The sequence below is a fragment of the Hemitrygon akajei genome, chromosome 18 (genome assembly GCF_048418815.1).
Source record: "Hemitrygon akajei chromosome 18, sHemAka1.3, whole genome shotgun sequence".
Taxonomy (NCBI): domain Eukaryota; kingdom Metazoa; phylum Chordata; class Chondrichthyes; order Myliobatiformes; family Dasyatidae; genus Hemitrygon; species Hemitrygon akajei.
Window position 1 is genome coordinate 13,133,239 of NC_133141.1, and position 24,965 is coordinate 13,158,203.

Here is a 24,965-nt window from a genome sequence, read left to right on the forward strand (position 1 = left end):
GTATCAGTGTATCACTTATCAGTGTATAAGTGGCAGATAGAGTTCTAGTATGGGAAAGTATGAAGTTGTATACTTTGGAAGGTCAAACTTAAAGACAGAATACAAGGTTAATGGCAAGATTCTTAGCAGTGTGGAGGACCAGCGAGATCTTGAGGCACATATTCATAGTTGCCGTAGAAGGTTATAGGATGGTTAACAAGGTGCATGGTGTATTGGCCTTCATTGGTCAGGGAACTGCGTTCAAGAGCTCTCTCTGAGGTAATCTTGCAACTCAAAACTGGTTGGACCACACTTGGAGTATAGTGTTCATTTCTAGTTGCCTCATTATAGGAAGGATGTGGAAGCTTTGGAAAGGGTGCAGAGGAGATGTTTTCCATCCAGGGTGCTGCTTGTATTAGAAAGCATCTTATGAGGAAAGGTTGAGCAACAAAGGAGGATAAGAAGCTACTTGATAGAGGTGTATAAGATAAGAGGGGCAAAAATAAAGCCGGAGATCTTTATACCCAGGGCAGAAATAGCTAATATGAGGGGAGATTAATTTTAAGGTGTTTGGAAAGAAGAATAAGGTAGCTTTTTAAAAAAAAACTGAAGTGGTGATAGAGGCATATACATTAGTGACACTTAAGAGACCCTTAGCTAGGCACATGGATGAAAGAAAAGTGGAAGGCTCTGAGGGAGGGAAGGGGTAGATTGAGCAGATTAGAAGATCAGCACAACAATGTGGGTTGTAATACTGGAAGGTTTTGTTCATAATTGACTGTAGAGATTGTCCCCAAACAATGAATTGTGCTTTCTGCAGATCGGAGACAGATAGTGTCAGTGGTAGCCTATACATGGGCACCTGGAATTAGCCCTGACCTTCCATTTGTGACACTGATCCAAATAACTGCTTAGAAATGATAGAGTTTGAGGGGACCCACAAACTTCTTATGCCAGTAAGAGAGACTTCCTGCTTGGAGGATGTCATCCTCAATTAAGTGTCTGGACCCAATTGTAACTGCCGGAATTTGGTGGTTAGGAGAGGTGGGGAATGGATTGCTCAATGTCTCTAGGTTTAATTTTGTTGCTAAGCAACTTCTGAGCTGCCTTGTCTCAGTGATGGTCAATGTTGCTGGTAATGTTTCAATGTTAAATAAATGCCCCTGAATATAAGCTCACCAAATTCCATGGAGATTGAGGGGCCTGTATTTCTCTAGCACCTTTCAGGATGTCCCAAATAACTTCATTACTGATGAATTTCTTAAGTCTGGTTGCAGTTGTAGGAAAACTGGCAGCCCATCATGAGTACAAAGCTAGTTCCCACAAACAGGAAGGCAGTAGTAGCCAAGTAGTGTCTGTTATGTTGATTTCCAGGTCCTTTTGGAATAGTGTTGTGCAATTTTTTAAAATCTCTCCCTCAGGAATAACAGGGTTTTGGTTGAAGGGCGGCGCCTCAGATGGTATGGCCACTTTCTCAGCACTGCATTGGATATTTCAGCCTGAATACCCATGTAAGATTTGAACCCACAATCTATAGGCTCAGATGAGGGTGCTGCCAACTGAGATCCAGCTGACTCAAATGAGTGATGCAGAAGACTGAGCTGCCCCCCACCTTGAAGGGTTAATTAGTAAGGGCATCAATGGTTATGGGAAATAGGCAGGAGAATGAGGCTGAGAGGAAAAATAAATCAGCCATGATCGAATGGTGGTGCAGACTCAATGGGCTGAATGGCCTAATTATACTCCCATTGTATGTCATGTGGTGTGATGTTGCCAATCTTTAATGAATTGCATTTGTTCTTCTGAACTATAGTAACACCACTCTCTTGTCCTTAAGGTGGACAGGATGTCTTTTCCCTGTGGCTGCTCTAAAGATGGCTGCGCCAACACAGCTGGCCGGATAGAGTTTAACCCCATCCGCGTCCGGACTCATTACTTGCACACCATCATGAAGCTGGAACTGGAGAACAAGCAGCAGGACCTGCAACAGCAGCAGCTGTCACTGACTGTCTCCCATTCCCCCAGCGACAGCCACATGGAAACACAGGACTACCAGGAATTTGCTGCGGAAAATTACGACTTGGAGAATGAGACTGCTGTGATGCACTTACAGTCTGCTGAGGAGATGGACAGGAAAAAGGAAGAAGAGGCCGACTTAACCAGTTCTAGTGTAACCATGGATACCACTGTAGAAAGCCTAGAAGTATGTATATTAGGAGATGCAGTAGCTAATGCCAGTGAACCATGCCAAGGCCTAGCAACACCAGTTGTGATCCAAGCAGAAGTGACTCCTGTTTCTCCTGTGTTGTGCTTTTCTGACAGTGCTGTTCAGGGTAACTCGAAGCCTGAGGAACAGACATATTTAAGAAACTCCACAGTGTTGTATTATCAAATAGACCCAAGCTGTGCTGTAGATGTGAACTGCAGCGATAGAGAGGCTGAATATGTGCAAGCACCTGTAGAATCAAGTTACCCAAAGGAAGCCACTGTAGAAAATTTGGTTGCTGCTGCCGGTAGCTCCTTGGCATCTTGTGTGCCTGTCACAGAGCACTTTTCTCAAAACACAGGGACCTCCAATTGCCATAACATCCAATATCCCTCAATAGAAGACTGCACTGTGTTAATAAATGGCAGTAGCAATGTTCACACAGAAAATACTAAGCAGCAGCCCCAATTACATTCAAACTTTCAAGATGGCTGTCTCAGGGCTTCTGAGGGTGAGCTTTGTGCATCTGAGCCAACTGTGCAGGGCATGTTTTGCCAGTCTGTAGGTCTGAAGACCCCAGGGGAAACCCCGGCACTGAACCCAGTAACTCTGTAATCAGTTTCTGTAGCCAGTTTGCACAATTGCCTGTAGCTTTTTGCTGATTTAAATGTTTATTTATTTAGGTTTTTTTTAGTAAAACACAAAAAAATAAAAACAGTGGAAGATCGAAGTTAGGGTTTTTTTAAAAGAAAAGGTGGAGGATTTATTCAATCTGGATTCCAACAAAGACTCTCCTCTTTCTGATTACCCGTAAAAATGGAGGTAGAAGATGAATGTAGACTGCAGCAGCCTGGTTTTGAAATTGTGAATTAGAGTGGGCAACATTTGGTCCCTTTTTTTTTAAAGAAACGTTTCTTTATCCCCTTGGTCACGCACACACACATTTGAGTAGTGGTTTGCGCCTGTGGAACAAATGCTTCAAATTAATTTTGCATTTAATTTCAAGCCTTTTCCAGCATCAGTGAGTTATCTGGTATTCCTCTGACAGAGCCACCATTGCTCTTGGCTCCCCAGTAGATTAGTGCAATTTTGTTCGATAATTTCCCCAAAGAGAATATGTAGTCTTGAATGGAATACTGTCTAAGGCAAAAAGAGACAGTTCAAAATATAGGGACCAAATTGGGGGTTTCTAAAATGAGCATAGCCAAGCTTTTTAACTGTATGCTTAAAAGATCCTGAGTACAGTCACCTGCATGTTGGCTGCACTATGTTGGTTGGACTGTACAGATGTTGGTTCTTGTACCTGTCACCTTAAATGTCACCATTCTGCCCAATGGTTCCTTGTTGCCCTGTTGCATGCTGATTAAGAGGCATTGACTGAGAAAGTATTTGGTAACCTTCTTTTGAAAGGGACGGCTGCTGATATCAAAATTCACCCAAATAATGCAATGTTTGAACAGTGTGTATTTGAAGGACGCTTTTATTTTGTTTGAACACTCTATTACATGGAGATAGTGCCCCCCTTTTGAATTTTGTTTAAACTTTCATTTGCACAGAATCTAGAAATATGCACACTCTAGTGCTGGATTCACACTCTTAAATCTGCTTTGTGAAACCCAAATCAGGATCTGCAAAGTACTTTAAAATGTCCTCTTGGTGAGTGGATGGTATTTATGAAAAAATTGCAATTGCATTTTTCCTGCCATTTCTGATACTACCAGTTAAGGGAAATGTATTTGCCCATTTCCCTGAACAGTTCACAACTTGTGTATACACATACAAAAACCTAATCCACCTTTGGCCCTGTGCAGCCATGGAGACAACTTTGGTTGTAGCTTGATGCTTAAACTTGTCTCTGCACAATGTGGTCATTTGTAAATGTGTGCCAATGGCAGACCAGTGCTGGGCTTGGCTATTCATCAACACAATGCTCTGTGTGAGAGTCTGTCTCTCAGTCTTTTCAGAATAGCTTATCTCTTCATACCCTTTTAACCTAAAATTAAAACCTGCAATGATCATTTTGCGGTTTCTGTTTGGGAGGATGATTGTGTGCACAGCAATGTAATGTCGTGGTGTTAGGGTGGGGAAGAGTGTTCAATGTGTGAAGGGGGCCCGTTGTTTTCCACAGTGAGGGGGAATCCAGGGTGAGATTTGCAGCTTGGTTGTGTCTCAGAATCCCTAGGCTGCCCTGGTGTTGGTGGAACCCTGTGAATGGTGCAGTGGAAGAGAAGAAAATTGACCCCCAATCTTTCCTTTTCTTGAAGAAAATCTCATATCACCTGACCTTGAGTGTTGCGTGTGTTAGTCATGATATGTATTTACATGTAACAACTCCATAATAGCTGTAGCATTCTTATCTTGCACAGTAGCTGTTGGGTATAACGCTCTCTCTGTTCTGTGCCTTTTGCACCAGAAATTTCTTAAACCCTCACCATTCCCTTCCAAAAACAATACTCTTATTGAAGAGGAGATGCGTGACTAAGCAGGTAATGTTTCAACAATGTAACCCGATTCCCTCCATGTTGAGAGGCTGAGCTTCATGCTGTGCAAGAGCAGCCTTCTATAGTCCAGCAAGTGCATGGAGGGAAGAGGTTTGGGACGCTGTGAATTTGCTGCTTCGCAGGTCTTGGGAGGTGATCTTGTTGAGGATGAACAGCCTGTTGTCTGTGGTGCCTTTTCATTTCTTGCTTGCAAACCTGTTTTTGTTGTTTAGTTTGTATTGCACATCGAGGCTTTAAATACCATGAGATCTCTCAACTTCACCTGTAGTTACTTTTCCTGTATTTATCAGGATTCAATTTCATTAATTGCATATACACACACTTGTTTTCTTAGTTAACAAATTTCATGACATATGCCGGTGATGTTAATTCTGAAACTGATTTGGTTTTTTGGCAAGTGTTGCCCATCCCCAATTACTTTTGAGAAGGTGGGGTTGAATTGCCTTGAGCTGCTGCAGTCCTGAAGACTAGTGAAATTGTAGGATTAAGACCCAGAAATTAAGGGGTCGTGACATATTTCCAAGTCAGGATGGTGTGCAACCTTGAAGGGAACCTGCAGATGGTAGCATTTCCTTGTACCTACTCTCCCCGTTCTAGGTGGGAGAGGGGAGGAAGTGGAAGTCTTTGCAAGTTGCCAGTAACTTGTAACCAGACCACACTGTATTGTTAGATCAAGTTCAGATACCAGCTGAAGTGATTATTTACTTACCCTCTTGTTGCTTTGAGTGTCTGTCCTTCATTAAGAGGAAAGTTGTGTGTGTGTATATGTGTAGCCGTGTTTCATAATGCTAATGCAATATTGGCAAGTGGGAAGAAGGGGTTAGTTTTATTTCAACTAGAAGGGTGAGTGGGTAACACCAAGTGCAAGCATACTCTCCTTTTGCACATGTGCCTCAGTGCCCAGGTACCTGTTTTCCAGATACAAGATTGTTGAATGTCATCTCCTGTACACAAGTGTAAGGAGAACAAAATAATTGTTACTCCAGATCTGATACAGCACCAAAAAAGAAACACAGGCAAAGAATACAATAATAAAAAAACACCATAAATATAAATACATGATAGCTTATATACATTGATTGTATGTCCATAAGGTGACTGATGGGAAATAATAATGTAGTGGTGGAGTTGGTGGGTGGAGGTGTTGGGGAAAAGTAACTGTTTTTGAGTGGTGGTTCTGGCATGGTTGCTATGTAGACTCCTTCCTGATGGTAGTGGGACGAACAGTCCACGAGCAAGGCGTGTGGGATCCTTCATGATGTTACTGGCCCTTTACCAGCACCTTTCTGTATATATGTCCTTGATGGTAGGTAGGCTGGTGCCGGTGATGAGTTGGGCAGTTTTGACGACCCGTTGTAGAGGCTTCCTGTCTGCCGCGGTGCAGTTTCCATACCATGCAGTGATGCAGCTTGTTAGGGTGCACTCCACTGTGCACCTGTAGAATGATGAGTATAGATGTGGAAAGTCTGGCTCTCTTCAGCCTCCTCAGTCAGGAAAGGTCACCAATGCCTCTGTTTTCTGTGTAGAATGTGTTCTGTGACTGAGAGGTTGTGTGTGATGTACACTCTCAGAAGTTTGAAACTGCTTGTAGTTTCCACTGCTGTGCTGTCAATGTAAAGTGATGTGAGTTCTCTTGAATTCGATAACCATCTCCTTTGTCTTACTGACAGTAAGGAAGAGGTTATTTGCTTGACATCAGGTCTTGAGCTCTTCCACCTCCTCTCTGGAGATTACCTCCTCATCGTTGGTGATGAGCCCCACCACTGTCATCATCAGTGAATAGAACGATGCGTTTGGCCCTGCAGTCATGAGTGAGCAGAGTGTACCACAATGGGCTTAGCATGCATCCTTGGGGGGCACCCGTGTAGAGGATGATAGGGAGGGACGAGCAGTTCTGCATCCTGACTGTTTGTTAGGAAGTCCAACACCCAATTGCACAGTGGTGTATTTAGTGTTTGTTCACTGAGGTCTGTGGAACAATAGTGTTGAATGCCGTACTGAAATCCAGAAAATGGCATGTCAGGGTGTCAAGGCCATGTGAATGAAGGCCAAGTATCTGGGAGTACAGTTAGACGAGAAGCTAGACTGGACTGCCAACACAGATGCCTTGTGCAGGAAGGCACAGAGTCGACTGTACTTCCTTAGAAGGTTGGCGTCATTCAATGTCTGTAGTGAGATGCTAAGATGTTCTATAGGTCAGTTGTGGAGAGCGCCCTCTTCTTTGTGGTGGCGTGTTGGGGAGGAAGCATTAAGAAGAGGGACGCCTCACGTCTTAATAAGCTGGTAAGGAAGGCGGGCTCTGTTGTGGGCAAAGTGCTGGAGAGTTTAACATCGGTAGCTGAGCGAAGGGCGCTGAGTAGGCTACGGTCAATTATGGAAAACTCTGAACATCCTCTACATAGCACCATCCAGAGACAGAGAAGCAGTTTCAGCGACAGGTTACTATCGATGCAATGCTCCTCAGACAGGATGAAGAGGTCAATACTCCCCAATGCCATTAGGCTTTACAATTCAACCGCCAGGACTTAAGAACTTTTTAAAAGCTATTATTAATGCTTTTTGAGATAGTGATTTAGATGCATATCATATTTTTTTTTTACTGAGTTAAGTATTGTATGTAATTAGTTTTGCTACAACAAGTGTATGGGACATTGGAAAAAAAAGTTGAATTTCCCCATGGGGATGAATAAAGTATCTATCTATCTATCTATGATAGATGCTATGGCATCTGTCGTAGAACAGTTGTGTGGGTAAGCATATTAATGAGTGTCCAATGTGGCAGGCATGAACTTTGGGATATATGCCATTATCAGCCGTTCAAAGCACTTCAAGTATGTGATCTCCACTTGGTTGCTGTGAATTAGAAGCAGTGATCCCAGCCCTGGTGTCCGGGCACTCTGCAATACTTTTCCCTCACCTTAACTCTCACTTTGGCTTCCCATCTGCCAACTTTTCACTTATCAGTTCCTGAATTTAAATAGAGCTCCCTGTTCTACAGAGCATTGCCAGTGGTTTTTGGAAGTCTGCCTCTACCCAGGATGGCATAGAAGTAGGGAGGAAAGTTGCTTTATCTGGCCCTAACCCTGTGGGAAGGAAATATATTGAAATTTGGATCTAGATTTCAAGTCAATTCACTTTTTATTGTCATTTTGACCATAACTGCTGGTACAGTACACAGTAAAAACGAGACAATGTTTTTCAGGACCATGGTGTTACACGAAACAGTGCAAAAACTAGACTGAACTACGTTAAAAAAAAACCAAAAAACTACACTAGACAACAGACCTACCCAGGACTGCATAAAGCACACAAAACAGTGCAGGCATTACAATAAATAATAAACAAGACAATAGGGTAGTAAGATGTCAGTCCAGGCTCTGGGTATTGAGGAGTCTGATAGCTTGGGAGAAGAAACTTGCATAGTCTGGTCATGAGAGCCCGAATGCTACAGTGCCTTTTCCCAGATGGCAGGAGGGAGAAGAGTTTGTATGAGGGGTGCGTGGGGTCCTTCATAATGCTGTTTGTTTTGCAGATGCAGCGTGTAGTGTAAATGTCCATAATGGCAGGAAGAGAGACCCTGATGATCTCAGCTGACCTCACTATCCGCTGCAGGGTCTTGCGATCTGAGATGGTGCAATTTCCGAACCAGGCAGTGATGCAGCTGCTCAGGATACTCTCAATACAACCCCTGTAGAATGTGATGAGGCTGGGGGGGGGGAGATGGACTTTCTTCAGACTTCGCAGAAAGTAGAGATGCTGCTGGGCTTTCTTTGCTATGGAGCTGGTGTTGAGGAACCAGGTGAGATTCTCTGCCAGGTGAACGCCAAGAAATTTGGTGCTCTTAATGATTTCTACCGAGGAGCCGTCAATGTTCAGTGGGGAGTGGTTGCTCTGTGCCCTCCTGAAGTCAACAACCATCTCTTTTGTTCACATTCCCTAGATTTGCTAGGGAAGTCCTGATGAACCTGGTCCTAATGCAGATAGGCTGGTGGGAGAAGTCCTCATACCAGCCCCAAACAAGGACAATTTGATGGGGATGGTCTTTATCTTATTCTAACTAACGACAATTTAGCGAGGGCAGTCTTTGTGTACCTGCTGGTAATCCAGGATGGAATAGAGGTGCTCAATTGACATTTACCTTCAAATGACATCTTTGTATCAGGATAACCATAAACCCTTGAATTGTCATGGGTGTTCATGATTACCTGACCCTGAGAATTCTTTACATTTTTTTCGATCCTGGTCACTTTACAAATCTAAATTTTAAAATCCACTCCAGTAGTGAAGCCTGTAAATTGCAACTTGGATGTATCCTCTTGTACTGTGTGTAACAGCTTGATTTAGTCATTCAGGTCATAGAATTGAAAGCACACTGCAAGGAGCAAGATGGTGATCTGAAACTATGAAAGGTTGTGCTCAAATCTAGTTGCATTTTGCATCCGAAAGGCACCATTTAAAAAAAAATTAATGTATGCTTTTTTTTTGTTTTCTGGTCATTCGATTTGTCCACTGAAAGTAATGAAGTATCCACTTCTGTCTGAATGAGTGGCTGTCAGTCTGTATTCTCTTTTCATCTTATTATCTCAGCATGGTACGTATTCTAAGCCACTGGGCTTATCGCAGAGAAAAGAAAGAATCTAGATTGTCCATACCTGTTCTACATTAATTTTACACAGCTATTCAAATATTTTTACTTTTTTTAAATCAGTGTGCTGTTTCAAGTTTGCTCTCATCTCTTTTAAATAGATCCAGTTCCATTTAATAAAAAATGAACTTCCTCTCCTCGCTGACCTCTGCTCAGATTGCTCTTTGGGCCCTTGAGGACTGTATGAACAGTCTGACATACTCGGCATTCTTTCCTTGTGCCTAATCACTGCTGTTACACAGGGTCACAGTTGGACCTCTGCCACTGCACAGTTCCACATGCCATCAGCCTCCCCGCTTAGCTCTGAAGCTGCAGTGTGCTCGCACTGAGTCCAACCTTCACAAAGAGCCAAATGCTCTGAGTTCAGCACCATTACAGTGTGGCAGCAAGGGTCTGGAGAAGGCTTAGCACGCAGCTCTGACCATGACCCTGCAAGATGTCAAGGAGAGGATCTCATCACTTCCCTACCATTTCAAGGGCTGTGTGCAATGTTACTTTGATCAAATTTAGTCCAATTTCAGATGTGCAGCATGAAGCTGCACTTCTAAAGACCACTACTGCACACTTTGATGGGCTGAATCTTCTGTTGATTCAAGAATTGCATAGAAGGGTGGGCTTGTCACCCCGACTGGCTGTCAATCTTTGCTTTTGAAATTACTGACTCTTTCATACAATTCCCAAATCTGGCATCTGCCTCACCTAATATTCAACTGAAACTGAATTGTTTGTTTGAAATAACTGGGGCAGTCAACCACCTGTGTGGAGTTAAAGCTACCGTTGGCTTGATACCTTTTTTTTGAAAAGCACTTTGGTTAACGCCAGACTAATATGTGGGGAGTTTATTTAAATATATTTGAGTCTTGTGAATTAAGTATAAAAATGTAATTTTTTTTGTTTAAACACTACATACTGACTGGCTACTAGCACTGATTGGTTTATTTATAAGGAATTGTTTGAAAAAGCTGAGTGCATGAGAAATCCTGTTTTAAACAGTGTGTATATAATACTGGGATCAATTTTATTTTTAAAAAAGTATGAATATATGATTGTGATTGAAGCTGAACAGATGCCATGTTTGCGAGGGTTAGAGTGTAAAAGGAGTGCAGCTAAATGTGGCTCACAATTTGCTCAGTCAGAATAAGAATGGATTCCTCGCTGCCTGCATTACATTGAGGGAACAAGACAGATGGATGAAAAATTACCCTGACTGGCCAAACTCATCTGAAGGCAATAAGTTTGGCCACTGTGAAAATGGAATCTTATCACATTAGACACAGTTGTTCTGTGGCTGAAATTAAACAGTGTTGTAAAGATACTGTCAGAGCAATGTTAATCCTGCATTTAACTCTAAGTTTGGAAGTGCTTGATACAAATATATAGTGCTCAAAAAGGAAAATGATCTGCACTGGGAATTCACTAAGATGTAAGAACAGGCGCGTAATGGATGCTGCTTATTCAAAGCAAGGCCAGCATTTAATGCCTATGTTAAGTGTGGTTGAAAGGGAGTGTCTTACCACTGCAGAGGGCAGTTAATAGTTGAACCATATTGCTCTAGGTCTGGAGTCACAAAGATCAGACTAAGTAACGATGGCAGATTTTCTCCTGGAAGGATATTAGTAAACCAAATGGAGTTATTGCCGTTTTAAGCAAGTGGTCTAAGTTTTTGGAGCTGGGGGAGAGGGAGAAGTAACTCTGATAATTTTTTTAATCCATAGTTGTCACTGTTGCACTTTGTTAGTGGCCTTGTGACCAGTTTGTTACAAATCTATCTGTAGACACTGTACATAGAGCAGAATATTTCTCACTGCTGCCTCCTTGAGGAGGAAATTAATCTTACAAACGGTGGAGAAAATAATTAAGGCAAATGATTTGGCCTGGAGGTCAAGGAGATGACCAGAACAAATCAAATCATTGGGTCCCAGCTGCTTCAACAGTGCACTACTATGGGAAAAGCCAACTGTTTGGACTGCACTATGACTTGGAACGTGAGGGGAGTAACTGATCCTGAACTGCTGTAAAGCGGTCTTGCAGGTCAACTCCCCCAGTTGGTGAGGCAGGAGGGAAAGTAAGAGTCTGCAGAGGGTTTTCAATTTTTATTTAATGGGTGTGTGAAGGAAGTGTCACCGCTTGTAACATGGTGTTTCTGCCGCCACTGGGACTTTATACAGTAAATGCAAGCACTGTGCTGTTAGGGCAGCAAAGACAGAGCTACTCTGTAATGTAGCTGCACAGAAGATTGGATCATGCTCAGATTACTACCCTGTATTCAAGTGCTCTGCATTAGAAGCTACTGCAAAGCAAGTGTACAAGTTGCTGACAGTTTTTATGTAGCAGCCTTCTGCATTGTACCAGTTGCTTATATATAGATAAGAAAATGCACTAACATGCAAATTACACACCATGTTTTATAGTAAACCTGCAGGGCCAAGAGGTGAAATTGCCTCTCCTTTTTAAAAAGTTGCTGAACTAAGTTGCTTCAAAATAGTTTTGATGCCAGCTGTCACTCTGTGACTGACCACAAACTATTGTACCGTTGGAGAAAATAAATTGACATTAAGTCTGTAATTTACAGGGTGGGCATACTCAGTGCTTTTAAAGTGACTAAGAACTGAAGTATTTATGTGAGCAAATGCAAACTGGTTTAGGTCTAAGTTGCTTCGTGTTGATTTGTTCTATGTTGGTTGTAATCCTACTTGTTTCTCTTCTCTGCCCTACCCCTTAACTGTAAACGAGTCACATTTTGCCCCCAAACCATAAATAGGCATGAAAGCGCACAAACATCCCTGCACCACTTCCACTGCAATGCATCTGTTATGTCGCAAAGTTGTAGTCTTGACGCAAATTGCAACATTGAGTCAAGCGGCTGGCAAACACAGCAAAATGTTTCTTTTCAATAAAGGCCCTTTGAACCAATTTTGCAAAGTGGACTTTCTCTGCCCCGAGTGGTTTGTGTAGTGTGATGATGGTACATTTGTGGATCTGGATTAAATGAGACTCAAAGCAAAAGAAATTATTTGGCACTTCCCATATGGTCTCTACTCAATTCTGCGAGCAATAGTTTTCTTCTACTACAGTTCGTATCTTCTGTTTCAGCACCGGAAGGTTGTGGATTCAAGTTCCACTCCACAGGCTTGAACACAAACTCTAGACCAGCACTTCCAGTACAGTGCTGCAGGATTGGAGCGACAATGCTAAGGAGTGCTGAAACACTGAGGAAATGCTGGGAGAATTGTGCTGGCAGAAGGCAGTGCTAAGATGTATTGGGCTTTTGGAGGGTCATTACCAATGCAGCATCGCAATTTTAGCAAGTGCTGTTTGCTGCCAGCCTTCTCGGGTGGATGTAAAAGATTGCACAGTACTCTTAAGAGCAGGGATGATCTCCCTATTCTCCTGCCCAACATTAATTCTACAATCGACAACAGGAGCAGATTATCAAACATTAATTCATCGCTGATTATTTGTCTCCTTCACTTAGTGGATGAATGTGTGAAAACCCTAAAAGAGTTTGCTCTGAAGGAGATAAACCTTAGCATGGGAGGTGGTGGTGGGGGGAGGGGGGAGCAAGAAGGCTATTCATGGTATCAACAAGTTGAAAAGAATGTGAGAGATTGCCACAAGCTTGGAACTGTAACATAAAGAACAAAGGGCATTGATTTGGTTGCTTTCCACAAGGTTGTGCCTTATCAGTAAACATTTGGTGGGTGATCATTTTATCGAACCAGTGAGGGAGTACGACATTTTGCCTGGCATAATGTCATATACTCCCACATTTGGCTAATAATTACAATTTCTGTTAAAGCAAACTGCTGAAAGGCTTGTTTATAAAGACCTTATTCATTTAACTTTAGATAGTATATCTCTCCTCTCTGTTTCCAGTCAGAACCAAATTTGAGCTACTTCAGTGCTTGTGATTAGTTGCAGATAACTGCTGCTACTAGTTGGTCAGGTTAAAAGGCTGCATACCAACATGAGGTATTGTAAGGTTGCCAGTCAACATTAAAAGGAAAAGTTGTACACCTTGATGTTTAAGAATGCAGTGTTAGACTTCCTCTAATTATGTCCCAAATGCCAACAGTCCCTTCAAACAGTGGTCTGTGTAATCCTCATTTAAATCTGCTACAGATCTGCAATTGAAAGGTGGGATGTGTTGACAATAAGCACAAAGCAATTATTTTTGTCATCTGGATCTTCTGCTCAAATGAAACTCTCTTCTGCATTAAAGCCATGTTGTTGGTTGATCCCTTTTTAAAAATCTAAACGGGTCTACTAAAGTTTCAGATTACAGTTGTCAATATTAACAATGTCATCAAATAAACTGCCACAGTGAAAGACTTCTCTCTAACAAAATTAATCCAAAATTCAGTGGAGTTGTATCAAAGCTGCCATTGGTGATGGTACAAAAAACATTTAAAATATTGAATAATTTGGTTAAATACTAGAGGAATATAAGAATTTAGAATCTGATGTAATCTCAATTTTTCTAACAATGTCTTTTCAGGCTGTCATAATTCTTTGTAGAAAATGATTATTCAGAGGGGTAATGTATTCTGTTCACTATCCAATATCAGGCAAGATAATGCAGAGTTTCTGCTTTATCTCAATGGAGAATTTCAAACCAAAAGTCAGCTGAATCATAGTGTTGCTCATAGTAGAGCAGCTAACCTGTGTTTTATAAACACTGCAACACTAGTCTATGTGAGGCATGATGTATTATTTTGCTGCTAAAGTGTACATGTGCATAAAGTGGTACATCCCTTTAAGAGCCTGTGGCTGTGCCTTATTGGGTCAGTTAACATTGATTGCTCTAAAGCAAATCTTGAGGTCATCTGGAGGCCGGAGAAGTAAGTGTGATGGACATAGATGCAATATTTATATTAAATGATACTGATTGGTGTAAACCTGTTACATTGAGATTTTTGCATTCATTTCATGTATTTTGTAACCACTTACAATGTCATCAACAGAAGAGTATGGGGCTTTCACTCCATCAATTGGTATCCAGTGCACAAGCACAGTAAACAGCCTGTCAAAACTGGGGTTCAATCTCACCATTTTGGTGGATTGGTGACTTAAATGAACAGCAGTATTTAATGATCACTACAGTACTGTTAAGTTGATCAGAATGGAGTAATACATAAACTGAGCAAATTACATTGTCACATTCTGTTCCATAAATGAACAAGCACAGTAACGTAGGATTTGCCTTTTGGATAATTTGTGGGCTGGTTCCTGAATCACATTGGTTGAATGCATAGGCAAATTCAATCTAATACAATTGCCACTCTATCTTCCATGCCCACTTTGTCAGTGGTAAACAACATGTGCTACTGAAGACGGAATTAAGTCTTGTGAACTAAGGGATAAAGAGCAAACTCCAGTCTCTTCCCAGAATCAATTAACCTAACTGCATCAGAGCTGTGCTCAAAGTTAAGCAGTGCACACTTTGGCAGTGCAGACTGAAGTGGGATACCCAACATTAAAACTCAAGCTTAGTATTACTATATACTTCACTCCTTCACTGGGCCTCAGTGATAGATAAATACTCTCTGGAACATCAGTCAATGAGATGTATAGATATTGAATAACTGTGAATGTAAGCTTTAAACATGACTCCTGAAACTCCCTGGTACATTGTTTCAAAAGCTACATAAGATGGCCAAGAAAAACTAAATTTATAAGTTAAAAGCAGCTATAAATAAAAATGGAAGTAAGTTCTATTACAATAAACAGGCAGCATTTGAATCTAATCTTGACCAGTTAACTTTTAGATCTACCTTTTCCTTGCCCCAATAGCTGCATCATGCTATGCTGAAGGGACATTTTGAAGGCAAACTTATCATCTGCACAGAAGCTATATAATGACCTCAAACATCCACTGGTTCAGCATTTATAAAATGTGATTAATATAGCAAAGTATCTCAAAGTACTGCACAGGCATAGTAGTGGTTATATTTAACACCAGGTCACTTGGGAGGCATTTTTTTTTTTAAAGTTAATGTTGGAACTACGCAGTAGCTCAGGCCATATAGGAACAATATTGCTGTTTCATGTCACTGACTTTTGAGTTCTGATGAAAAGTTAACTCATGATAGCTGTCTGATGAACAGCATATTTCTAACAGTTGCTGATTTATTTAATTTTCCAGCATCCAAAATGTTTTACTTTTGTAAAACAATATCAAGATATGGTGACAAAAGCTCTTCCAGTAGTTGAGAGCATTTTAACAAGAACATTTAGAAAGATGAAACCTCATGCACTTTTATTAAGGTTAACAAGTTGGAGTTTAATGTAGAAATCTGTCAAATTGTTACATAGCAAGAACTGGTGCATCATGAAGTAATGCCTATCCCTTCTCTTTTCCCCCCACCCTTAAACTCTAACTTATTGCACTCCATTCATTTGCCCAAACTCTGGCTCCTGTTCTCTACTACTTCCTCTTTGGAGATCCTCCTTAAACCTTTGGTTCCCATGACAAGAAGGAGCAACACTTTTTTATTCCCATACAATGGATTTTATAGTTTCTCCACATTGAAATTAACCAAAACTGCACTCAATTGACAAGCATATCCCCTTGACAATTCTAATCACATTTAAAGTATATTTACAAATAAAAAATACTTATTGAATTAAGGAATCCATTTTCACAAAAATAAATAACAGTAAAACAAGATTAAAATGTAAACTTAAATGTCTTTGCAGTGCAGAATCAAAAGGAAATACAGAAAATAATCAGTACTAGAATATAAAAGCAGTGCAATATAGGGCTGTTTATAGAATCTCTGACTTAAGCAAGCATGTTAGTTCATGCTCAAACTTCGTAAGAGATCAAGCTGTCCATTTCTTCACGAATTCATTATGTAGCTTGTGGTAGTAAATATAGGACTGCTTTGAACTTTTTTTTGAAGTGCTGGGCACAGCATTCAGCTAATAGTTTGAAAGTGAAGGTAAAAAGCACCACAACATTGATTGCAACTTTGGGAAAATAAATCAGTCATTTCCATGTATTCTAACTATTCAAAATGCAGGAAGGTAACAAAATTTGCAGATAGAAGCCTACCTCAAGACAGAAAAGTGGTCAATTTTCTACTGTAATAGGTCAGTGCTCTGAATTTAAGATACAAATCTCCTTTAACAAAGTACAGTATATAATGTGGTAAACCTAGCATTTCTTTTTGCACTATCAGAATCCAAGTGTCAGTTCATGCCTTAATCTTACTGTTTAGCTGGCAGAGAACAATGTCTCACCACTTGAATAACAGTGCAATAGTGCAATGACATTTAATCAAAGTCCACATTCAGCAATAAGCGTACCAGAAACTGTGGGAACATTTAAAATTAGGATTAAAATAATTTTTAAGGAATGGGTATATTGTTGACACCTCAAATATAATAGGATAAAAAGATAATTACAGATTTTTTAAGCTGCTGTATATTAAAATGGGTAGTATCTTTAATTAAAGATGACCTTTTGGAGACAGGATAAATAGAACTGCTTTGCTTCATCGACCCAACTGAGTGAGCAATTTAGCCAATCTAAGACATTGAATTCCTGAATCATTTGGTTACACAGGGAACTGCACACTTAAGAAGCATTATCCAAACAAAAAAAAATTATATTAGTACAAATTATATGGCTCTTAAAGAAATGTCAGTGTGCTAATAACATGTTTAAGCCATGGATTATGCTTCACTTGACTGAAGCACAAATTATGTTTCCTGCTTCCCCTGGTGCAGCCTAATCAGTGTGGCCAAGTTTGAAGACAATACAAAGATAGGTGGAGGGGCACATAGTGTTGAGGAAGCAGGAAGTCTGCAGAAGGACTTGGACAGCTGAGGAGACTGGGCAAAGAAGTGGCATATGAAAAAAAAACTGTAGGGAAGTGCATGGACATGGGTGCAAAGGTAATTGGGAATCCTTGTGCAGCAAGGCAAATGCAATGTTAGCATTCACTTTCAGAGGGCTAGAATATGAAAGCATGTATTTAATGCTGAAGCTTTATAAAACACTGGTGAGGCCTCACTTGGGGCCAGTTTTGGGCCCCTTATCCAAGAAAGGAGGTTCACAAGAATGATCCAGGGATCAGATGGTTACTATGAAGAGCATTTGATGGTTCTGGGGTCATAATCACTGGAGTTTAGAGGTATGGGGGGGGGGGGGGGGGGGGGGAAGAACACATTGAAATCTATAGAATAGTTAAAGGCCTAGATATTGTGGGTGTGGAGGGGATGTTTCCCATAGTGGTGGAGTCTAGGACCAGAGGGCACAGCCTTAGAATAAAGAAAGGCCAAGTCATTGGGTAGATTTAAAACAGATGTTAATAGGTTCTTGATTCATAAGGGCATAAAAGATCACTGAGAGAAGGCAGAATAATGGGGTTGAGAGGGATAATAAATCAGCCATAATGAAATGTCAGAGCAGACTTGAAGGGCCAATTGGCCTAATTCTGTTCCTATGTCTTATAGTCTATAGCCAGTCATTTCTGGTTTTGTTACAGATTTTCAGCATCTACAGTATTCATATTTTTGATTTAACGTCATTACTCTGATTGTTTCTGGGATTGAGGGTGGCTCACAGGCAAAAGAATGCTCTTACGTCCACCTACTGTGTTCTCGGTGATGAGCAGTGAATGGAGAGGAGGAAGGTACTGCTTTAAGGGCAAGCAAAAGGGATAGGAAGAAATAGGTGTGGGCCATTTGGGTGATTGTCCAATCAATGAGAACAGCCTTCAGTAAGGTTGACTAATTTTTAATAAACAAATCCACACTATAAACTGACTTTCAGATTCACCACTGACCTGGGCCTACCATAATTCTACTCAGGTGGAAGGAGGTGCTGTTTCTGAGCATAACATCAACCACTTAGTTAAGTTACACTTCCATGTGCCTTTGCCATATTAATCAGTGATACTTTACAAGGCAACTAGCTGGAAGTGACAGATAATGATAGAAAGGTACATGAAGAAATGATAAAATATAGAACACCTAAAAGAAAGTAGAACAGTGCATGTTAAAAGTTAATACATTTCTATGTCAAATCAAGTACCGGGGGCAGGGAGGAAGAGGAGGAAAAAAAAAAAAAAAATCTGAATATAAACCTGAAAAGGTTTGAGGGATCCCAGTGGTTAATGACTAATAGTCAGTTTTAGACAGATTGACTAGAAATAATTATCGCTTATATTTCCATTTAAAATAGTACTTAGATTTGAACTGATTTGACTGTATTTTCTGTGGTGAGCCTGCTCTATCTATATTGCAAGTGCAGGAATTACACAGCACTGGATGTAACTTAATATTAAACCAGGCGGCGTGACAATGTTTACTCATGGCTGTGAGCATAGAACATCCATATTTCAACAGCACCTGCCCTTGGCTGAAAATGCTGTCCCGCTGTCAAAAACAACAGCAAAACTTTAAGTTCACTGTTACCTTGACAACCTCTGGATTAAAGTGATTAAAACCTGTAGCAAAAAGTCATTTTATGTGAATGACAGGAAAAGTTATAGCATTCCAATAAACTACCTTCATGCTTTAAAATAAAAAGTACTGGTCCAGAAAACATTAGTTTCTTTTAAATTAATTCATTTATACTATGAGAAAACAATGATATACATCTTTGTCTCCCTCCTCAGAGAGAATCTCCCTCTAAGCATAATCAGTGCATCACAGGAGGCAAGTTAATAGCTACAAGCTTTTGCATTCAAGAGTTTGTCTGTCACTAAAAAAGAAATCCTTGACAACACAATGCACAGATGTCTTGGGTAAACGTGTATGGCCGGCCACTCCTTAGTTTTGCATTTGTTGTTTACTTGCTTTTTTCTGGAAGTTTTTTGAGGTAATTTGCAGAAAGTAGTACCATGCTGTGCAACAGTAGAGAGGCTTCAGAATCTATAAACAGAAGTTAGATATTTCCACTTAGTAGGTGATTGACTTGCACACATAGTAGAAAAACTAATCACTTGTGGCCATAATCACAATCACTTCTGTACCATAAGATACTGAAGCAGAATTAGGCCATTCAGCCCATCAAGTCTGCTCTGCCATTTCATCACAGCCTATCCATTTTCCCCCCTCAAACCCATTCTCCTGCCTTCTCCCCGTAACATTTCACACCCTAACAAATAAAGAACCTATTAACCTACATCTTAAATACACCCAATAGCCTGGCCTCCACAACCACCCATAGCAACAAATTCCACAGATTCACCACCCCTGGTTAAAGAAATAACTCTATTCTGAGGTTGTGCCCTCTGGTCCTATACTCCCCCTCATATCCACTCTATCTAGGTCTTTGAACATTTGATAGGTTTCAATGAGATCCTCCTCTTTACCCCCCCCCCCCAAACCCCTTTCTAAACTCCAGAAAGTACTACTTTGGGGGTGCATCTATCCTGCACCTTCCGAATCACTCCCAGAAAAGCCAGGTAACTACTGGCCCATGAGCCTTACATCAATGGTAAGGAAATTACTGAAAGAAATTCTTAGGGGCTGGCCCTGACAGTTAAGGGATATGATGCAGGGTCTCAACCCAATATATTGATGTACACCTTTTGGCTCTACAGAAGCTGCTTGAACTGCTGAATTAGGGGAGAGATTAGATAGGCTGACCTTGCTTTCCCAGGTGCAAAGGAGACTAAGAGGGCGAGCTGACAGAGATACTTAAGATTAAGAGAGGCATCAATAGGGTAGATATTTTAAATCTTTTTTTCTATCGTAAGGTTATCAAAAAGTGGGTATAGGTTTAAGGCGAGAAGGTCATTCTGATTGCACAATGAAATAAATGTATGAAAAAATGACTGGAGAATGATCGTTCAATTTCATTCAATCTGGTATTCAGAACTCAAACCAGGCACCAGAAACATTGTAAATTTTTGTATATATAAGCAAGAACAATGACCCACATGACCTATTGCACTGTAAAAGATAACAACATCGTATTATTCAAAAGACAACTATTCAGTTATTGTTGCCAAGATGATGATAAATTCACCTGGAATGTTTGATTTGTGCCCATTTACCTTTTAATCTCTTGGAAAGTTGGACCCATTTGATTAACCAGTCCTTGCACTGCTCTGCATTCAGGTGCACTGAATTCAGGCCTCTCACATAACATGCCTTGAGATCAGAAACAAAAAAAAAATTAGGTGAAGCATGTTTGGATAGGCAAAATCAAAACACCAAGAAAATAATGTTTTCCTTTTAATAAATGTTTTCCTTTCAAGAAGAAAAGCATATAAAAAGGTTCAGAGAGCTAAGTAATGTTACAGATCTAGAAGATAATAAGGCTAACAGGAAGGAGCTTAAGAAGGAAATTAGGAGAGCCAGAAGGGGCCATGAGAAGGCCTTGGTGGGCAGGATTAAGGAAAACCCCAAGGCATTCTACAAGTATGTGAAGAGCAAGAGGATAAGACGTGAAAGAATAGGACCTATCAAGTGTGACAGTGGGAAAGTGTGTGTATGGAACCGGAGGAAATAGCAGAGGTACTTAATGAGTACTTTACTTCAGTATTCATATATGGAAAAGGATCTTAGTGATTGTAGTGCTGACTTGCAGCAGACTGAAAAGCTCGAGCATGTAGATATTAAGAAAGAGGATGTGCTGGAGCTTTTGGAAAGCATCAAGTTGGATAAGTCACTGGGACTGTACAAGATGTACCCCAGGCTACTGTGGGAGACGAGGGAGGAGATTGCTGGGCCTCTGGCAATGATCTTTGCATCATCAATGGGGACGGGAGAGGCTCCAGAGGATTGGAGGGTTGCAGATGCTGTTCCTTTATTCAAGAAAGGGAGTAGAGATAGACCAGGAAATTATAGACCAGTGAGTCTTACTTCAGTGGTTGGTAAGTTGATGGAGAAGATCCTGAGAGGCAGGATTTATGAACATTTGGAGAGGTATAATATGATTAGGAATAGTCAGCATGGCTTTGTCAAGGGCAGGTCGTTCCTTATGAGCCTGATTGAATTTAATGAGGGTGTGACTAAACACATTGATGAAGGAAAAGCAGTAGATGTAGTGTATATGGATTTCAGCAAGGTATTTGATAAGGTAGCTCATGCAGGGCTTATTGAGAAAGTAAGGAGGCATGGGATCCAAGAGGACATTGCTTTGTGGATCCAGAACTGGCTTGCCCACTGAAGGCAAAGAGTGGATATAGACGGGACATATTCCGCATGGACCAGTGGTGTGCCTCAGGGATCTGTTCTGGGACCCTTACTCTTTATGATTTTTATAAATGACCTGGAGGAGGAAGTGGAGGGATGGGTTAGTAATTTTGCTGATGACACAAAGGTTGGGTGTGTTGTGGGTAGTGTGGAGGGCTGTCAGAGGTTACAACAGGACATTGATAGGATGCAAAACTGACTGAGAAGTGGGAGATGGAGTTCAACCCAGATAAGTGTGAAGTGGTTCACTTTGGTAGGTCAAATATGATGGCAAAATATAGTATTAATGGTAAGACTCTTGACAGTGTGGAGGATCAGAAGGATCTTGGGGTCCGAGACCATAGGACGCTCAAAGCAGCTGCACAGGTTGACTCTGAAGTTAAGAAAGCATACGATGCATTGGCCTTCATCAATCGTGGGATTGAGTTTAAGAGCTGAGAGGTAATGTTGCAGCTATATAGGACCCTGGTCAGATCCCACTTGGAGTACTGTGCTCAGTTCTGGTCACCTCACTACAGGCAGGATGTGGAAGCCATAGAAAGGGTGCAGAGGAGATTTACAAGGATGTTGCCTGGATTGGGGAGCATACCTTATGAAAACAGGTTGAGTGAACTTCGCCTTTTCTCCCTGGAGTGACTAGAGGATGAGAGGTGACCTGATAGAGGTGTATAAGATGATGAGAAGCATTGATCATGTGGATAGAGGCTTTTTCCCAGGGCTGAAATGGTTGCCACAAGAGGACACAGGTTTAAGGTGCTGCGGAGTAGGTACAGAGGAGATGTCAGGGGTAAGTTTTTTACTCAGAGAGTGGTGAGTGTGTGGAATGGGCTGCCTGCAATGGTGGTGGAGGCAGATACAATAGGGTCTTTTAAGAGACTTTTGGACAGGTACATGGAGCTTAGAAAAATAGAGGGCTATGGGTAAGCCTAGTAATTTCTAAGGTAGGGATAACTTTGTGGGCCAAAGGGCCTGTATTGTGCTGTAGGTTTTCTATGAATACATCAAGACAGGCCAATTATCTTATTCAACTGTTTGAGGAGAGAGTCTTTAATAAAAGTAATTATTTTAAAAGATCAAAAATGCTGGTATTAGATTATGTTTTGGGGTACTTGGAAATGCATGTCAAAATAGGCTGAAGTCAGCATGGTTTCCTCAAGGGGAAATTTTACCTGACAAATCTGTTGGACTTCTTTGAGGAAATAACAGGCAAGATAAACAAAGGAGAGTCAGTGGATGTTGTTTACTCGGATTTTCAGAAGGCCTTTGATGAGGTGACACACATGAGCCCGCTAAACAAGACAAGAGCCCATGGTATTACAGGAAAGGTACTAGCATGGAGAGAATATTGGCTGACTGGCAGGAGGCAAAGAGTGGGAATAAAGAGGACCTTTTCTGGTTGGCTGCTGGTCACTAGTGGTGTTCCATATCAGTCAGTGTTGGGACCACTTCTTTTCATGTTATACGTCGATGATTTGGATGACAGAACTGATGGCTTTGCAGCTAAGTTCCTGGACAATAGAAAGATTGGTGGAAGAGCAGGTAGTCATGAGGAGGAAGAGTGCAGAAGAATGGACAAAGAAATGGCACACGGAATACAGTATTGGGAAGTGTATGGTCATGCACTTTGGTAGGAGGAATAAAGGTGTAGACTATTACAGAAATCAGAGGTGCAAAGGGATTTGGGAGTCCTTGTGCAGGATTACAGTTTGAGTTGGTGGTGAGGAAGACAAATGCAAAGTTAGCATCCATATCAAGAGGACTAGAATATAAAAGCAAGGATGTAATACTGAACCTTTATAAGGCACTGGTCAGACTGCACTTGGGAGTATAATTAGCAGTTTTGGGCCCCTTATCTAAAAAAGAATGTTCTGGCATTGGAGTGAGGTCAGAGGAGGTTCACAAGAATCTCAGGAATTAAATGGTTAATTAATTTCACATCATATGCCGGTGATAATAAAAAAGATTCTGATTTATGTATGAGGAACGTTTGATGGCTCTGGGCATGTACTCACTGAAGTTTGGGGGGGGGGCGGGAAATATCTCATCAAAACCTATTAAATATTTAAAGGCCTAGATAGAGTGGATATGGAGAGGACAGACATTTCCTATGGTAGGGGACTCTAGGACCAGAGGGCTTATCCTCAGAATAAAAGGACATCCCTTTAGAACAGAGATAAGCAGGAATTTCTTTAGCTAGCAGGTAGTGAATCTTGTGGAATATATTGCCACAGACAGTTGTGAAGGCCAAGTTATTGTGTGTATTTAAAGTAGAGGTTGATACATTCTTGATTAGTAATGGTGTCAAAGGTTATGGGATAAGTCAGGAGAATAGGGTTGAGAGGGATAATAAATCATCAGCCATGATGCAGAGCAGACTCGATGGGCCAAATGGCCTAATTCTGCTCCCATGTCTTATGATCTTAAATCAAGTGCTTTCTCCAAGGTATTACAAGACGAAAGGGTCAAAACAGAAAACAAGGTACATGTAGACTTTAAAGTAGTGGTCACCAACCTTTTTAAACCCAAGATCCCTTACCTTGCCTTAGTGAGAGGCAAGATCGACCCCAGATTGATTAGTCACACGCATGCGCAGGCGGGCAGGAAAGACCAGAAGTAAAACCCCACAACCCGGAAGTAGAAATAATGTATAAACACCAGGGGTACCCACCCTCTTTTGCACCGCGGACCGGTTTAATATTGACAATATTCTTGCAGACCGGCTGACGGGCTGGGGGGGGGGGGGGGGGTGTTAAACACAACGGGAATACAGTGATACTCTAAGGGGGTTCCTTATATCCAGTCTGTTCCACAATTTAGTTTTCACGGCTCTCAGCAATTAGCTTCTGTCCCACTTGCTCATGTTTTTTTCTGCTCACAAAACTTTACGGGTTTGTCTTTAAGTGCAGGGTGCTTGGACTGAGGGTGCCGAAGCAGTTTTGAGGGCTTCATTGCCTCATTCGACAGCCTCCCAGCCCGAACTGCAGCCTCCCGCCTGCCTGCCGCCAGATGCCCTGGCCAGGTGCGGCTGGTCATGGGTGGGGTGAGAGGACAAGATACAGGCCGGAGGTCCCCGTGCCCGCCTCCCTTGAAGGATCTATCGGCCGACAAAAGTTTGTTTCAGTAGATCACAGCGAGGTAGCTGCTCTGCTACTTACGGAACCCTGAGCCCGAATTAGGTTGTCTGCGAATATTTTAGCACTGTATTCCCCATGAACATTCGGTGTGCTAAACAGGTTTAGAGGCGGCGCCTATCTGTCCACGATCCAGACCAGTAGTAACGGCACTTCCCGTCGGCTGCGCGAGGCCAACTAGTGATCCCTGGCACAAGGGTATCACTGCGTTTAGGCGACTGATGACCTTGTGTGGGTTCAAGTTCAACAGGGAATGAGGAAAGGTGCAGCTGATTCATATCGTTTCCTCGCGATCCTGTGGTTGGGGACCATTGAATTACACTGCGTAGTGCGGGGGAGCTACA

General features: G+C 41.5%; 2 protein-coding genes across 10 annotated transcripts in view; one reads left to right on the forward strand and one right to left on the reverse strand.

The window, feature by feature from the left end:
- LOC140741104 (cysteine/serine-rich nuclear protein 2-like) overlaps positions 1-14,229 on the forward strand; it is a 95,203-nt gene extending 80,974 nt beyond the window's left edge. For all 6 annotated transcript variants that reach the window (XM_073070859.1, XM_073070855.1, XM_073070854.1 and 3 more), the window contains exon 5: positions 1,817-14,229. In XM_073070859.1, coding sequence (XP_072926960.1) covers positions 1,817-2,800 — 984 coding nt within the window. In that variant the 3' untranslated portion in view covers positions 2,801-14,229. The remainder of the gene's footprint in view (positions 1-1,816) is intronic.
- Positions 14,230-15,588: 1,359 nt separating this feature from the next.
- The window catches only part of letmd1 (LETM1 domain containing 1), a 29,044-nt gene continuing 19,667 nt past the window's right edge, over positions 15,589-24,965 (reverse strand). For 3 of the 4 annotated variants that reach the window (XM_073070865.1, XM_073070861.1, XM_073070862.1), the window contains 2 exons: positions 20,347-20,443; positions 15,589-19,216 (listed from right to left, as the gene is read on the reverse strand). In XM_073070865.1, coding sequence (XP_072926966.1) covers positions 19,134-19,216; positions 20,347-20,443 — 180 coding nt within the window. In that variant the 3' untranslated portion in view covers positions 15,589-19,133. Of the gene's footprint in view, positions 19,217-20,346; positions 20,444-24,965 lie in introns of those variants that run through there. The other variant, XM_073070864.1, reaches the window with a different exon arrangement.